At 37.7% G+C, this 15,191-nt stretch overlaps 1 protein-coding gene across 2 annotated transcripts in view; it reads right to left on the bottom strand.

The window, feature by feature from the left end:
* Window positions 1-15,191, bottom strand: part of CYTH3 (cytohesin 3) — a 52,190-nt gene that overhangs the window by 20,647 nt on the left and 16,352 nt on the right. Inside the window, exons 2-4 of one of the 2 annotated variants that reach the window (XM_075436189.1) lie at window positions 4,806-4,888; window positions 4,177-4,241; window positions 3,690-3,756 (exon numbers count right to left, since the gene is read on the bottom strand). In XM_075436189.1, coding sequence (XP_075292304.1) covers window positions 3,690-3,756; window positions 4,177-4,241; window positions 4,806-4,888 — 215 coding nt within the window. Of the gene's footprint in view, window positions 1-3,689; window positions 3,757-4,176; window positions 4,242-4,805; window positions 4,923-15,191 lie in introns of those variants that run through there. The other variant, XM_009934160.2, reaches the window with a different exon arrangement.

Genomic DNA, 15,191 nt, shown 5'->3' with positions numbered 1-15,191 from the left:
TTATCAGTGCCTTCTGGTTGTGCTGGAACTAAACTACTCACAGAGGAGTTGAACTGGACTATTCACAAAGGACTGTTCATTAACCAGACAAGCTTCTACCATGGAGCTTCTGTCAAAGCCAGAAGAGTCTTACCCTGTCCCTCAGTGGGTACTTGATCAAGTCCCTGGGCTCCTGTGCCTCCATAAATTACTGCCCCTATTAGTGGCACACTCTAGGGATGCCCAGAGAACTTTCTGTAAAGCAGTAAAGAAATGACACTAAAAGTTACATAGAGATTACATAAAGGATGGAAGGGCATTATTTCAACACTCAGCTGGTTGTGAAGAGATAGTGCTCTTCTTTTCCCCACCACACACCCCAATAAAGATGTTGCTATTCCTGCTGATTTCATAAAACTGTTAACAGCCTACTAGTGAAAAGCGGAAGCAGCAGCTGTAAGTAGCCTTAATGTCTTTGATTCCAAATATGTACAGAAGAGCTTAATAAATTATTCCAAATATCTTCTACTAGAATATTTCCTAATTTCAGAAATATTACAAGTTTCTCAATTTCTGCAAATGGAATATATTTCTTTTTTATTTCATTACAACTGAGAAAATGTCCATTGTTTTTTGATATAGCATAGAAGGCTCTGCAGTAACATTCAAAAAAGTAATTATCCTTCTGTTTGGTTGATTCTGAGTTTTTTATAATGTAATTATTACCTGCCTGACAAAAAAAAAAAAAAAAAAAAAAAAAAAATCTATTTTCTGACTTAATTTAACAGAGAAAATGAACTGTGATGTTCTAAAGCTCGAAGCTTTTAAAAAAAAAGTCTGGAACGCAATTCTCTCAAAACAATTTTATCATCATCTGAAAACTTTATTTCCATGAAAGGCTGTTATTCTGACTCTGGCAATTTAATATTTTTCTAAGTAATTTCAGAACAGATGTGATTTCATTGAAAAGAATATATCTATTTTATCTTGAAGCAGAAATAGCTGAGCTTTTCTCAGAAATTATCCCTTCAAAGCTTGATAACTAAATATTTGTACAAAAAATTCATTTGACTACAAAACATAATTATTTTTCCCCATACCCAGTTACTCAAAAAGCTTTCTCAGCTCTGTTACCCAACAGAGAACCATCCTTCTAACAAACAACAGACAGAGCAGTTGCAGATTCCCTTGTTCAACACCTGGACCATATTACTCATGCGTAAACAGACTGAACAGAATAGTTTTTAAAAAAGTGTACAAGTTACTGAAAAAGATAATGGACGTGACTAGAAGCATAAAAACCAAATTTCTGTGCACAGAAGCAGATACTTTAACATACTACAAAAATTAATTTAATTTTCCTTTTTCTGGAATTTTTTTCCTGTTTCTTTTTTTTTTTAATTCTTAAACTGTTAAAGAACCAGAAGTCAAATAGACAGGAAAAGGAATTTGTCTGGGACAACAACTCCAGCGTCTGGAATAAGTGGTAAAATAGGTCAGCCAAACCCCCACCAACTCCTACGCTATCTTTTTGTCTTGATGTAAATTTTCTTTCTGTAGACTGACAGGAGATGGGAGACAGCTGTACTAGTTTGACCTCCCTACACAAAATTCATGGCTACAGAAATATTCAATATTCACAACAAATATTGTACAGATTTTTTTTTGAAGTTAGTACAATGAAATCTGCTTTGAATTTCATAGCTTTTACAGTAACTTAACCACAAATTTTGCAGTTATTTAAACCCTGCCTTTGTCACAGAGAATTCATTTTCTGGGCCCAGCACAGGCAGTGCTGACTTCCAGTGCTGCGGATTTCAAGCTCAGCTTTACATCCTCTGCACAGGGATTCTTGATGTGTTTTACAAACTTTATTGTTATAGCCCTTCCCACACTAGCTAACCAAATCCAAACAGCAAGGTGCATGATGTTACATCACGTAACTGTGTTAAACACAGATATGTTGAATGAGGGTTTTCTGAGTAGGGGCAGGGACAATTACTCTACATATAGGTTAGACAGTAGAAACTGTAAAGGTCTTCAAATAAAAATGGTAAAACAAAATTACCTCACTGTGTTCCTGTTAATATGAAAACATCAGAACTCATACTTCATTTTAAAGAAGAAAATTCAGGAGGATTCAGCGCATGTATTATTACCCCAGTTCTTTCACATTCCTAACTCTGAAGACCATCTTCCCTCCCACTTATGAATGAAAAACATCCTTTTTGCAATGACCCCACGTTAATTCTCTCAACATTAGAAGGACGTACATTTTAGGTGCCCGTAATTTAAAGTAGCAGCTGCAAACAACAAGATGATCTAGCTTTAGAGCAGCCAGCTACTGCAGGCCACCACTGATTCATAGACATTATTAAGAAATGACTACGGTAAATCTGTTTACCACATTGAAATTATGTTACAGTAGCAATGCAGCTACGGCATCTATTTATAGAAATAATTTCACCCAACAAGAACAGTAACATAAAATAGTTAAGATTGGAATGAAACCATCTGACATCGTCCTGTGACTTTGCCACAAACTTCCACGATGTGAAAGAGCTGGAGGACAACAAGTCATCAGGACGTTAGGGGGTATTCTGCCCTCAACAGAACTGAAGTTAGACAGTCATCAACACGGAAAATAAAAATCAAAGACATGATCAGTAGCTTAAAAGGGGCTCTGTATCTCAAAGTACTCCAGTGTTTCTGATAAACTGAAAACAGCCTGAAGAATACAGCCATCACTGTACTTGGAACATTACAGGAAAGCCACCAAAATGTAACCGAATTCAATACAGTTGGAAAGAAAACATGTCAAGAACTAACACAGAAAAACAAATGCTAAATAGTTTCCAAAAAGACCTTCAAGAAGACTCTTCACAAATTCGAAACAGAATCTCAGTTACAAACAACAGAAGGCAGTATAACAAAGGCAGGAAGATGTAAAATGAAAAGTAAAGGCTAAAGGTCAAATACGTCAAAGCAGCTCTTTGAAATACATCAGCTGAGGTCTGTAGGAGCATGTGCAAGTCCCTGAAATTTCTAGAAAATTAACAATTATTTAAAAAAAGTAGAGGCACCAACTACTTTACTTTTCGGCTAAATGCACAGGAGACTTCTTGAAATTGGTAGCCAAGTTTCTACCTGCAGGTGTTTGTACAAGCCATACAGGTACACATATATATGTATACAAACATACAAATGTTCATACGTGCCTTTTTCACAAAGAGACTTTAGATATGCAAATATAAAAGTGTGTACGAGAACAAATGAAAAAAACACTTTGAAGTTATTTTGGAAGAAACAAAAATAGGAGGACATAAAAAAAATGTATGGCCTCACTAATAACCAAGCATGAAAATATTTTTAGAATTATATTTGACATAACAACATAGAACACCTCTATCAGGTATAAATAATCTTTCTGCAAGCCAGCTCAATCAATACCTGGCAAATTTGATTCTTGATAAATAACCTCCATTATCAAAAAAGGTTTGCTTAAGTGAAAAAAGCACACATGACTGGCAAATGACTAGACAACAGCCTCTAATTTAAGCCTCTGCTCAGAGTGTTACAGGATATACAAATAAGGCCTGTGAACTTCTATTACCAAAAAAGTTTTTCTTCAGAAAACACAACTGTATTTGTCATAGATCATACCACAAGCAGGCACTCAATTCCTGACAAGTGGAGAAAAAATTACTTACCTTCTTAGGGTCCATGTTGAATTTCTTTCTTCCCATGGCTATTTGCTTATTTCTTTGTGTAGTTTTGCTACATGTGGAGAAAAAGAAGAAACAACAAGCAGTTATCAGCTGCTCTTTTACAAAAAAAAACACCAACTTCTGGCTAAGCTTCTTTTAATTTGTATTTTGGTTATTTTCCATTACAAAACCTAGACATTCCCTTTTTATAAGGTGGAAAATCATGTTACTAATTTCAATTCTTTAAGTGATTGCAGTTTCAGAGAACTATACTGGACAGTGTAAAATATGACATTCTATCCAACATATTCCCTATCCAAACAAACGACACACCTGAAAAAGATAAAGTCAGGCTTTAGAGACTTGATAACAGACTGAATAAAGGTGATCCAATGTTTGTTAAGCAGGATAAAGCTATTTTTATTTGCTACTCCTGGAAGACCTGTTCCAAGGTCTTCCTGAACTATGTCCATATGTTAGCATTACTTACCTTTCTTCTACACTAGTCAGATTATCAATTTCTGTCATAACCTCAGCAATTTCAAATTTTAATCTCTGTCAAAAGAAGGAAGGACAATATGTTAACCTACATTAAAATGCTTTTTAAAATCATCTGTCATATATTAATACAATCAGTTAGGTTTTATTTTCTAATATTTGCTCGTCACCTGAAGAAAAGCGATTAATCTTATGTCTTCCTTAGATATTTAGCTTGAAGGTTTTACCACAACTGAATGACTGTTAAACACGTGGATCTGTACTCCCAGTGTGTGCACCTCAGAGCATCAAGACCAAATTGCTATTAGCAATTTCAGTATAAGATTTCTTCACCCAGATTTCTCACTCCTATCCTGTTCGCAGAGCTGATGTTTAATGAGTTCTTGATTACACAAATCAAATGTGTACATATGTACATACTGCATTACATAAAGACAGAACTTACCATTTTCAAAAGCACAGAAATGACGCATAAATCCTATTCATTACCAGTAAGATTTAGCGTAAGCCATTTATACAGTTTTAAAAACATTACCCGGAATTCACACCTAGATATGCAGTTTACCGTAACTTAACCTGCTGGAGCAGTCTTCTAAGGATCTTTACAGATAAATTAATTACCTCAATATCATCAATCAGTTCTTTTTTCCTGCGGCGAATATTTAAAAGCTCTTCTCTTTCTTCTATGGAGAGGTCATCAGGCACTGGAATAGAGCAAAACGTACAGTCTTTTAGCATTTGCAAACACACCTCATCACAGAAAACTGAATAAACCTAATCAAGTTTACATTAAACATTAGGGTATTTTTTTTTTAGCTGGGATCATTTTCAGAGGAGGGGAAAATCCCAAACCTAATTTATTACAATTCTATGTTATAAAATAGTAAGGTAATTGAAGGAATGGCTATGGACAGAAACTATCCTTCTAAAGAAAGAAAGACAATCAAATGGAACTTGTTATCGTATAATATGTGGTAAGATTTGGCTCTACAGCTTAATTGCTGAACTCAAGTCTGAGTACAATTATTTCAGTAACAGACCAAAATTCTTCATGTAAATGATTTGTGATTCAAAAGGCATGACTATCTTCCAGGCAAAAAAAGCCGAAGAAAAGCCAAAGTGATATACAACTCATTACCAAGATGTGTATCCTGGTGCTCATTTCAGACAACATCAGAATTTTAGCAGTACCCCTTCACCTGGTTGCTTCAGAGCAGAGATGCAGGTAAGTCCAACACTACTGACATCCTTAACAGTAAATACTTTCCATCAGTAGGATATACAAATAAATACACAGTCAGAATCAGTTATTTAACACAGAGTATCACAAACGTACGGGTTCACTATTAAGTGAATATGAAGTATTTAAGTCAATTTTAGGTCTCTCCTTGGCTATGTTAAAACAAAGATGTTACCCTGTTGATAAAAATTACTTGCTACTGAAGATGCAAACATGTTTCTGTCTTTCATATGGCTGTCAATCCCTCTAGCAGCAGCGCCTTACCCTGTAGCCTCTGCCTGACAACCAGCAAACGTCAAAAGTTACTCACACAAAACCTCTGCTTCTTTTGAGCAATTAGATTTTCCCTAGCAAGAAACTTCCCTGGACAGAGATTACTCTCACTCTTGTACAGCACTAAGTATCAACCACAAACATTCACCTCCTTTGCAATGCTCCTGTAATAACAGTTATAATGCTCCCCACTTTCTTGGAAATAGCTCCTTAATTACAGAACAGCTTTTCCTTCTAGCTCAGTAAAATGGAACAACAAAAATAATTATTACCATATTTAAATGGTTCTGTCACAACAGCAATACACAACAAATGCAGTCACTTGGCATGGCCAAAGATGGGGTTTTGTGTCATATACACACCTAGCACACTGTAGCAACAGGATCACAAGCAAAGGTTCAGATTCACAGGATATTTTTAAACACACATTTGAAACACAGCCTCTGTTCAAACCTCAACAATGAAATATATTGATTATTTTCAACATCCAGTGGTTAAGCTCCTTTTTTTTTAGGATTCAAATCATAACACAAAATCCAAATGGCAACAGTCCTTGTTAGACATGAAGTAATTATGGCAAATAATCTTATTTAACTACTCCAGATACAAACATGATTAAATTACTCTCAGTTAAGGAAATGACAGTCTTCTGTTGAACAAATACCAGATTACAATATGTTTACCTGCTTTTGCCCTTCATCTCATCAGAAACTCACCCACTCCCAAAAATGCCTCACATGCAAATACCAATCAGATTCTTTTTGTATCAAACCTTATAAACACGTGTGCCTACATCACAACTTACATGTACACTGTAAGATTTTAAACCATCAAGACTCAAGAGATTTTATGACTACATGCACACTATGTACATACACATACCACAAATATTCCAATTAGATAACTGAGGACTGACAATAAAAGAACTGAAGACTGTCACTCTCTTAGCTAGGAAGTACGCTCAAGTCTCCTTATAGCATATTTGTAGTATTACATCACTAGATGAAATTAGATTAAAATTTGGCACTACCAGTAGTAGAGTTCTTCATTTCTTAACTTTTTGCCACAGCAGGCATTTTGGTAACTCTCATCTTCGCTGGCAACTGGAAATACTAATGAGAACCCAAACAGAAAATAATGTTTAAGCATTAAATATTTAGAATTCATAGAGGGTGCTTGAATTTTCTTCAAGCTGAGTTACAAAATCTCTGGATTAGCTGCTATCACAAACTCTTTCCCAAAGCAGAACGTCAGCGAGCAGCACTGCAGTTTATTTTCCCTTACATTACCGTGCAGTGAAAGCTCCTAGTGACAGGTTTGGAATATCTGGAACAAGTGAAATTGTTATTTAGAATCAACACGAATTGTGACTGTTTTCTGTGCTCAAGCAACCCATCAAAGAAAAGAAATCAAACATCTCAATCCTTTTCCTACAGCACCCAAGGACTGACTGCTGTGTTTTTTCCTTTCCTCTGATCACAGCCACAGCAGAGAGACAACCCACGCAGCATAATTAATGATGTCATTAGACAAAAAGGAAATAAACTAAATGGAGTCAGACTGCCTTTTGCATTAGGAAATAACATCAAGTTATCTATCTGCCAGACGCAAGACAAGAAAAGTCTGCTGGAAAAGAAGATTCTGCACTTGGAGAGCACTTAGAAGACTGCATTTAGAGAAAAATGCACATTAATGCAACAGCTTTAAATAACGGTATCAATATCAGAGCCAAAAGATTCCAGTAGCTTTTGATAAGCGTAAAAGAACCAGGATACAACTGAGCAGGGATTACAGTACTGCTCAGTTTCCAGAAACTATTGGTATAGTCATTATTTTACTTCTGCTCTTACTACCAGCACAGATTGGCTTGTCAGGATGGCCTCTAAGTGCACTATCCTATCGTCACCACAAACTGGCATGTGTGCAAGATATTGAAGATGTTTGCCTTATTCTCACCCTGCTATAGGTTGTGTATCATCACTGCCTCCCTTCTCCAGCACTGCTGTCCGTGCTGAGAAAACTTACCAATGGGAAAATGAACTCGCCAAAAAAAACAAAGGCTCTTCAGACTGTATGTGGCATCACAGCCTGCAACTTGTGTCTGCTCCAGGTGGCTACATGACTTTATGTCTATTGTCCCTGCTGTTTCAATTCTCCCATCTTAAAACAAAATTTAACAGTATTTCTGTATTTCAATGAAGGCTTTTGAAATATTAACATTGGAGGATGTGCCTACCTTACCTGAAAGGAAAGAAAGAGTGGAAGATATTCAGCTGCAGCTAAAAACAAAAAAAAACACCGCTAACACAGAAGGGCACCAACCATTAGTTAAACCTTTTCTTTACTGGTAAGAAAAAGTAAGGATCTACTCCGCTTTTCACATCAATTGTTCTTTGCTTTTTATTGATCTCTAATGATTCAAAAACACCTAGAAAACATTAAAAATTCTACATCCTATTTCTAAATAGGTAAAATGTTTCCTCAGTGATAGGCTCAAATGGCAACCAGTCCTTCCAATTTGAGCACGAGGTACCTTATGCAACCTGCAACGCAGGGACCACAGCGAGAGCCTGAAAGTAATTTTCTTTGAAAAGCAAACCTGTAGCACTGTGGTGCCCAGGTGTTCTTAGAAAATGGCATAAGCACTTCGAATATTTCCAGTTTGAAAAGAAAAATATTCATTTTATTTATTCAAATAATTTGAAAACCACAGCTGAGATGTTTGGCCTCCAGGCTGATGTTAGACTCATGGCAAGCAAACGGGGAAACAAAAATGGCCAAAGAACAACAGATTTAAAACATCTTTACAGCCCTAAGCAAATATCGCAGCTACATGACAAGTGGTGATCTGCCCTAGCAAGACCCCTTCCATAAGCCACCTTTTTCACTTCAGCAGCTAGAATACTTCATAATCCTCCAGACAGAAGAGCTCACAGAGCACGTATCACGTACTTGTTCTGTAAGACAAATTTTATAGCTGTCTTCTCTAAGCCATTTCCAAGTTTTTTTGTCTTTCACCAATCTAAACACAAAGTAGACAGGATGGGAGGAGTTAGCATGAACTTTAGTATTACTAAAAACGAACAAAAGCATTTCAGTATAGTGAACAAACTGCAGCTGCAGCATGCTTTCATGCTATCTTCTAATCTTTAAATAAAGACAATGTTCTAATGTAAGTTATTTGTGTGAAAACCTTTTCGCATACAGGGAGAGCATTTCCTCTTTTTAAAACTCCTGCATTTCATTTATTAAATAGAAAGTCAATATACCTACTGATATTTTACTCTTGAGGAACAAAGTTGTTGAAAGTACAAATTATATTCTTGGCCAAGTAGTAAGAGATGAAAACACAACACCATATGTGTTGCTACTACTACCACACCTACTACCAGCACACACAAACCAAAATTTAATATATTCCAACTTGGCCTATCTCTGCACAATTACTGTAACTGATCTAAATGTACTTCAATGAATTTCCTGTAAACAAACACTTACTGGAATACACACTGTTAGTACAGGTTTGTTTTTACTCTAAATGTGTTAGAAAAAAACAAATAAAACTCAAACTGTAGCTTGCCCCAGAATTCAGTGTACTGCCCTGCAGTTGTGATGTCACTTTGTTAAATAATTTTCCATGACTGACAACCAAAGCACAGCAGCAAAACAAGAGCATTAGTCTGGAACTCAGAGATTTATGAAGACATAAGCAGCATTTCTGAGCAAACAGGCACCAAGAAAAGAAAAGTCTTTTCCAGACTGAGAAAGAATGGCAACAGATCAATTTGCAAAGAAAGTCCCACAAACTACTGAAAATTAGGAGCCAATCACATAACAGAAGACAGAAATCTACTACTTTCCAAGTCCATACTCCTGATACTTCATCTTTTTCAGCAGCAAAAAGTAAATCCTTTCCAGCTCTCCAATGGTATTATATGAACCAAAACTCTTGTGGTTTTTTTGTTTGTGTTTTTTGTTTGTTTGTTGTTTTGTTTTGGTTTGTTTGTTTTGTTTTTGTTTTTGGCGGTTTTTTACTTCTTAGCCTTTCTACCAGCAGTCACCAGCCAAGGTGCAAAGCAGTCTCACTCCACCCCTTCAACTGACTCCAGAGTTCAGTCTCTCAAGAGAATACAGTAAAATAATCCACAGCCAGCAAAAAGCAAGCATCTAACAATATCGAACGATAGCTAAAACACTAATTCTGTAACCCCACTTATGAAGCAACAGAACTCCTTGACTCTCATTGCTCAACTAAATTCTTTGGTTTCATAAAGATAAATATTTTCCTTCTTCCCTGTCAGCCCCAAATTGGTGGTCTTAAGTATTTCCATTCCAAGCAAAGAACAACTAGATGGAATTTAATTTTGCTGCAACTGAAACATCTTGCAAGTGTAAAGATATTTACACAACATGGGGCTTAAAACTAAACAAACCTATCCTCACCCATACACAGAATGGGTAGACATGTTTCTTCTGGCCTTTGAAAAAATACACATTCACCTCTGAGAACAAATCTGATTGTCTCAGAACACTGGCCTCAACGGATATTCTCAGGCTATCTCTTCCTTTCCCCCTACACGCTCCCTTTTTTTAAACTTAATTATAGGAACATTTTCCAGCTTTCAGATGAGATGTATAAACAAAGCTGTGACCACTTGTGGCTATTAAAAATTCCACAGAAGTTTTTGTAGGAGGACATCCTTCTGAATAGATTTATTTCACAGCGCAAAAACAAACTATAGCCGTACTAAATTCAACCAGTAAAATTAGCTGGATTTGGTTGCTTCCTTAACTACCTTACTGCATTCATCTTTGCTATTTAGTCACCGCTGAACATGGTCAAGCATACGAGCGATCACGCTTTCCATTAAGAGGGAAAATAATCCTGTACACAATATCCTTTCACATACAAAAATTACCAGTCAGTGGTACAAGGAATTTAGGACCGAGTCCATGGCTTGCAGAGTTATTTTGAGAGTTTTCAGTCACAAGGGACACCGTGGCCAGAGGGCACATTAGTGGCTAAACCCAGCAGAGAGGCTCAAACTCACATCCACCACTCTAATGTTTAGCTGCCGGAAATCCCACCATTACAAGATGTTGCTGAAAACATTTTTCACTCTAGGGTAAGGAGTTACTTTGCAGGCAAGTTATAGTTAAGATGATGTCCTTTTGCAGTTCTAATAATATGTGGGGGGAAAAAAGCCTAACAATATTAATTCTATTACTGCATAAAAATATGTTTTCAGGAATTCAGGGGAAACAGTTTCTCTCTGACGTGGCCCGCAAAACCTTTAAAGATTTCTTTTCTTGCTTCAACTGCAACTTAGGTTTAATTATACCTGTGATTCACCATCTTTTTTTTTTTTTTTGAAAGATCAAGCAAAAGCATAAAAAATTGGAAATATTAAATAATTTTTTATTCTATACAGAAAAGAAACAGAGGGTAACTGCACAGCCAAGTGTGAAATAATTTCCAGTAAAAAACTAACAGTATTTGTTATAATCCATATGAATGACTTCAAATAAGGCAAGATTATGTTTTTGTCCTGATCAGAAATAGCCACATACAATTTAAATAGTGTTAACATCCCTAGTCAAGCAGAAAGTAGACAGTTCCAAAATTGTGCAGAATTAGGGTCCAGATCACACTGATTTGGAGGGGAAAAAAAAAAATCCAATCCATGTATTTTACCTGCCTCCCAAAAAACACGTGGTTTCAGCTGTTGCACACTGAAGAGCGCTGTCTCGCCATGGTGCCTGCAAATATGCTTCTGTCCATAAAGTATAAACCACAGTCAACGCATTTCTTCCACCTGATGGAACAGCAGTTTGCAGCAAACAACTGCAGCATATGTATCTTTACAAACTGTGTATGTAGACAACATGAGCAACAACAGCTGTGCAGTGGAAGAAAAGAGTATAAAGGCTTTTTACAGCTCTCACACGAGCTGCCAGCCCCTGGTGTCGGCTGTTAGTTGCCCTTCTTAACAGCACCAAAGCACAAACAGGTACTTTACAACAGCTTTCAGATCTTCACCTTGCTATATAGATATGCCCAAGGAAAGAACTGGAGAGACACCTGCCTTGCTTTTTAGTTCCCAATTATGCCATTGACACAGACATTTGGCATTTGAAAGCAGCGTGGTTTCCATTAACTAGTATTTCTTTTTTACTGTCCACGCTCTGTTATTTTTATGAACAGACAGTACTGAAGGCCACACTTACATTTTATTTACCTCCCTTACATCTTATGTTCAATAATGTATCTTATTTCATCATTTTTATGTATTTCCATTAGAAAGCCAAGTAGAAGAACCACCTTTAAGCAAGTAAAGGAACATCACTTGGGGAGAAAGCAGAAAAACCACACAGGACCAGCTCTGAGCGAGATTTCACAGGTAGCGAGTTGGTACCAGCTCCCATATGTCCCTATATCGTTTTGCCACTTGCTGCTCCTGGATATACAGTTCTGGCTGGACCTCATTTTTGGGGGGTTTGTTTTCCACCAGTTTAGCAGGCCAAATGGTTTCCCTGAGGGACCACAGGACTGCGCAAGCTGACATGGCAGGCGCAGCAGAAACCCCTGGCAACAGGGAGGTGCAGGGGACAGCAACACCCTCGACGTCAGCCAGCCTTAAAACCAGCTTAGCTCAGCCCCAACACGCCACCCTTACAGGCTGTATTTGCCAAATCCTAAAAGTAGTTCAACCCGATATTAAAAATAGATAAGTGTGGATTTCCTTTAGGAGCATTTTTCTTTTGAAGTCTCTCTCTACTCTTGCTTCAAGATCAGAAGCTGCTTCTAGGCCAACTTTTCTTTCTAAAAATATGTAAATACAAATTAATGAATATGAAAAGAAAGCTGAGTTTAACTTCACATTCTAAGTCTCTTACACAAATGCATTAATACTCACATTAATAATACAAAGTGTTAAAATATGCATGGTCATGCATATTTTAAAGAAGTGCAGAAAAAATTTCTGCTAGCTAATGTGGAAATTATAAAGGGAGATGTTGACCACACTGTAGTGGTGTGTTCTTCAGAGAGGGTTATGAACAGATTAGCACAGATATAGGAAATACTATCCAAGATAATACGTGCCTTCATTAGCATCAGTTACCAATTACTGTTCAAGAAACCTGGTGAATCACCACTCTGATTACAGTGTTATAGCTATACGCTGTCACTTATACTATCATTTTAACATTCCAGTCCTCTGTCAATGGGGAAAACAGTAACGTCACAGTAATGTGGGACAAATGTAATACTTCGCAGTGCCAAGCACCATGAGCAAAAATGCACAGTCTTGCATTGTCTTGCTGCTTTAGGGACCATGGTGCATTTACATTGCCTTAAAATCTTCTTACTCGGCTTTCTGCTTTTTCAGTTTTTAACAAAATGACTGGATCTGATTTCTTTTTCCCCACAGGAAATAAAGGGGAGGGGCGATCAGAATCAGCTTTGTGTAGTAACACCACCAGTATAAATACAGATATTACTCTTCCAAAAATAAAGAGGCCTCAAGCCTTTTCTTTACACTGCATCAGCTCAACAAAACGCTGTCAAACAGAATCAAACTATTTTTTACACCACCACCCCCAATGCGCATGCTGCAATGCAGAGTCTCACAGATAAAGAATTTTGGGAGAACTCAGTAATAATTTTCTCCCTATGGAGCACTTATATGTGCAAAACTGGAGAAACAAATAGGTAGGTTATTTGGTGCTACAGCTGATACCAAATAAATTTTCTCTGTTTGCATTTGAAAACCTTTGCTTACAGTATATCACATTACAGTAGGCATTAACATAAAATTTAATCTTTATAAAGTCTGAAAATTCTGAATTTCTTTTCTTCATTTTCACAGCAAGATCCAGGTCACAAGAAAATTTAGCACCCCAGAGTGAGAGAATGATCCAGCAATAACGCCAGGAGTGACCATGGGTAACAGCTGATAGCAAATAATGCATCCACTTGCACTGCAGAACAACAGCAGCCACATTTTAAGTGGGAGTCTTGGGAAGGAAATCGGGGCTTTCCCCCTCAGCATTATCTAGGGGGTGAAAGGAACAGATCACCATGCCAAGTATGCACAGCACAGCTAAGTGACACATTAAAGATATCATGTATTTAATTAAAACCCTTCATTCATCCCAGTGCAAAGAAAGGGCAGCAAAAGAGCCATGGATTTTGCTTGTCTGCAGCAGGAAAAGAAAATTCTGACATTAAAAAGCGTAGCTGGAATAGCTTTCCAAGAGTGAGATCTTTTAAGCCACAGAATAGAAGTGGCATGTACGTTTTAACTTGTAGCATTTATGATTTTGCCCGATAAAAGTGCAGCGTACTACTACAGAGAATTACACAAAGAATGGGATGGAAAGGGACTTGAGGGTCCCATGGCCAATTTCTACAACAGCGCCGTTCACTTCTGATTGAGCCAAGCATGCAGGCAATGCTGACAATAATTCAAAAACAGCTTAGTTTTAAACAACTGCAAGACAACAAAACTTCTGGTAAGCAAGCTTTATCAGATTTCCACTGAGTCTTCAACAGACTGACATGCTATATAATATGAAGATATTATCTAATTCAAGTCCAGATCAGAAACTTGGCAAAGAATATCAACCTTTGAGAGTTATACTACATTCCCTTTTCATGTAAAGTCGGAAATGGTTAGCACTGGACTACCTCCAGCTCACCAACCATCACCACAGCCACCCTTCTCTACGGGGGAAAAAAGTGGTCCTGTACGTACCCTTCAGCTGACCAGCATGGGAGAGTGACCAGCACAGGCTGCTGATGGAAAACAGGGCCAACAACTGGAAGCCCATAAAGACTGGGAAGCTGCATTGCTTGAACTACCGCTGCCACTGACCAGGATTTGGCTCTTGTGTTCACTTTAGAAGATTTCGAATGATTCCTAGCAACTCTGAGGAGTGTGAGGCAGAGTTTAAACTACAGGCAGGAGAGCAAATCCCCTTCTGTCAGCTCCTCTTCCATGTCAACCAGGACAGGACTCTGTCTCCCAACAATCTCAAGGAGGATGTGTGGATAATAAAGGAAAGCAGGGATACTGCATCTCCCACTGGTACACAACTCCCAGTAGTCCCTGTGGACAACTGGACTAACCACAGATGTCCTGCTGCCCATCTAGATGGCTTTCAGCTCCAGGATCCAAGCATCTCGGACCAAGGACGGGACAACTCCTTCTGAAAGCAGAGATCATTTCATCATCTCTTGGGTGCGGAAGAGACGAACAAGCACACGCTGATCCCTTCAGCTTTAGAAATGTTATGAGAAGGAAAAAAAAATAAAATTGTAGCAATGTGTTTCAGCTTTGTCCTTCCAAAACGGCTGTGTTTCCCACAGCACCCCCAGTTACTGGGAAGAGGAAATGGTTGGCTGGCATGCACCTACGTTTTTTCCTAGGATAGACCTTGGAAAAAAGACTCGAAAAGCAAACACATGAGAGCAGTAGCAGACATTCCTG

The sequence above is a fragment of the Opisthocomus hoazin genome, chromosome 15 (genome assembly GCF_030867145.1).
Source record: "Opisthocomus hoazin isolate bOpiHoa1 chromosome 15, bOpiHoa1.hap1, whole genome shotgun sequence".
Lineage (NCBI taxonomy): Eukaryota > Metazoa > Chordata > Aves > Opisthocomiformes > Opisthocomidae > Opisthocomus > Opisthocomus hoazin.
The sequence above is the reverse complement of the archived record's forward strand: the minus strand, read 5'-3'. Positions and strand labels throughout refer to the sequence as shown.